The following is an 895-nucleotide window of genomic DNA, read 5'->3' as shown; positions in this document are numbered from 1 at the left end:
CTGGGCGTTCCTGCCCAGGTTGGTAGAGAAGTCCTTTGGCTGCTGACCCTGCTCTAGCGCTCTCATAAGCGATTCTCTCGGACTGCAGGCACCTGCCNCCTTGGGTGTGGCTCGCGGTCGCCTAGACCAGGTTATCGCTCGGCTCCGCCCTTCACCCCTCATNTCAGCCGCGGATCAAGAAGCGTCTTACCAGCGGGGTCTGGCCGCGGCCAACCAGATGCTCCTTGGTGCCCTAGCCTCTTCTACGGTGTCCCGCCAGGATGGTGCCGTCACCGAGTTCCTGAGTTGGCTTTCCAGCCATGGTCGTGGTCGGGACTGGTGGAATTGTACGCCAGACGACGTGCTCGTCTATATGACGGTTTGGTGGCTGCCCCGGCATCAGGGCCGAAGTGGTGGCCCCGTTGGGCCTGCCGCCGTTAAGTCCCACCTGTCCTGCCTGAGTGGTTTCTTCAGCCGTGTGGGCCGGGGTGGTCGATTCGACGTCTCCACCGGCCAAGGCAACCCTTGCGATTGCATCTGGGTTGAGGATTTCCGCGCGTCGTATCAGCGGTCCCAGGTCGCCGGGGGTTACACCGAGGTTTCGGCAGTACCCTTGTCTTATGACAAGTACCGTGCTCTCGTGGGTTACTTGTGGTCGCAGGTGGTGGTGACTGATGAAGCTTTGCCCCGACTGGTCTTCCTGCGGGACCTGTTGTGCGTGCTTCTCCTGTGGCAGACTGCCCAGAGGGGTCACGATATCGGGAAGCTGGGGGTGGGTGACTTCGTCGAACCTTCGCAGCCCGACCGGCCGTACTCTGGGTTCCCGCTACCTCCGCCATGGTCCTGGGGTCCTGGTGGATGTCCTACCCTCTGCTTCCGTCAGCGGGGAACTAAGACCTATCGGCTGGTGCGGGCC

At 62.4% G+C, this 895-nt stretch overlaps 1 protein-coding gene across 1 annotated transcript in view; it reads left to right on the top strand.

Moving 5' to 3' along the window:
* The window catches only part of VOLCADRAFT_89781 (uncharacterized protein), a gene marked incomplete at both ends in the record, with an annotated part of 3,734 nt that overhangs the window by 2,630 nt on the left and 209 nt on the right, over window positions 1-895 (top strand). The window contains one exon of the mRNA XM_002949446.1: window positions 89-326. Within this exon, the coding sequence (XP_002949492.1) occupies window positions 89-326 (238 nt within the window). The remainder of the gene's footprint in view (window positions 1-88; window positions 327-895) is intronic.

Source organism: Volvox carteri, assembly GCF_000143455.1.
Source record: "Volvox carteri f. nagariensis unplaced genomic scaffold VOLCAscaffold_14, whole genome shotgun sequence".
NCBI lineage: Eukaryota > Viridiplantae > Chlorophyta > Chlorophyceae > Chlamydomonadales > Volvocaceae > Volvox > Volvox carteri.
The sequence above is the reverse complement of the archived record's forward strand: the minus strand, read 5'-3'. Positions and strand labels throughout refer to the sequence as shown.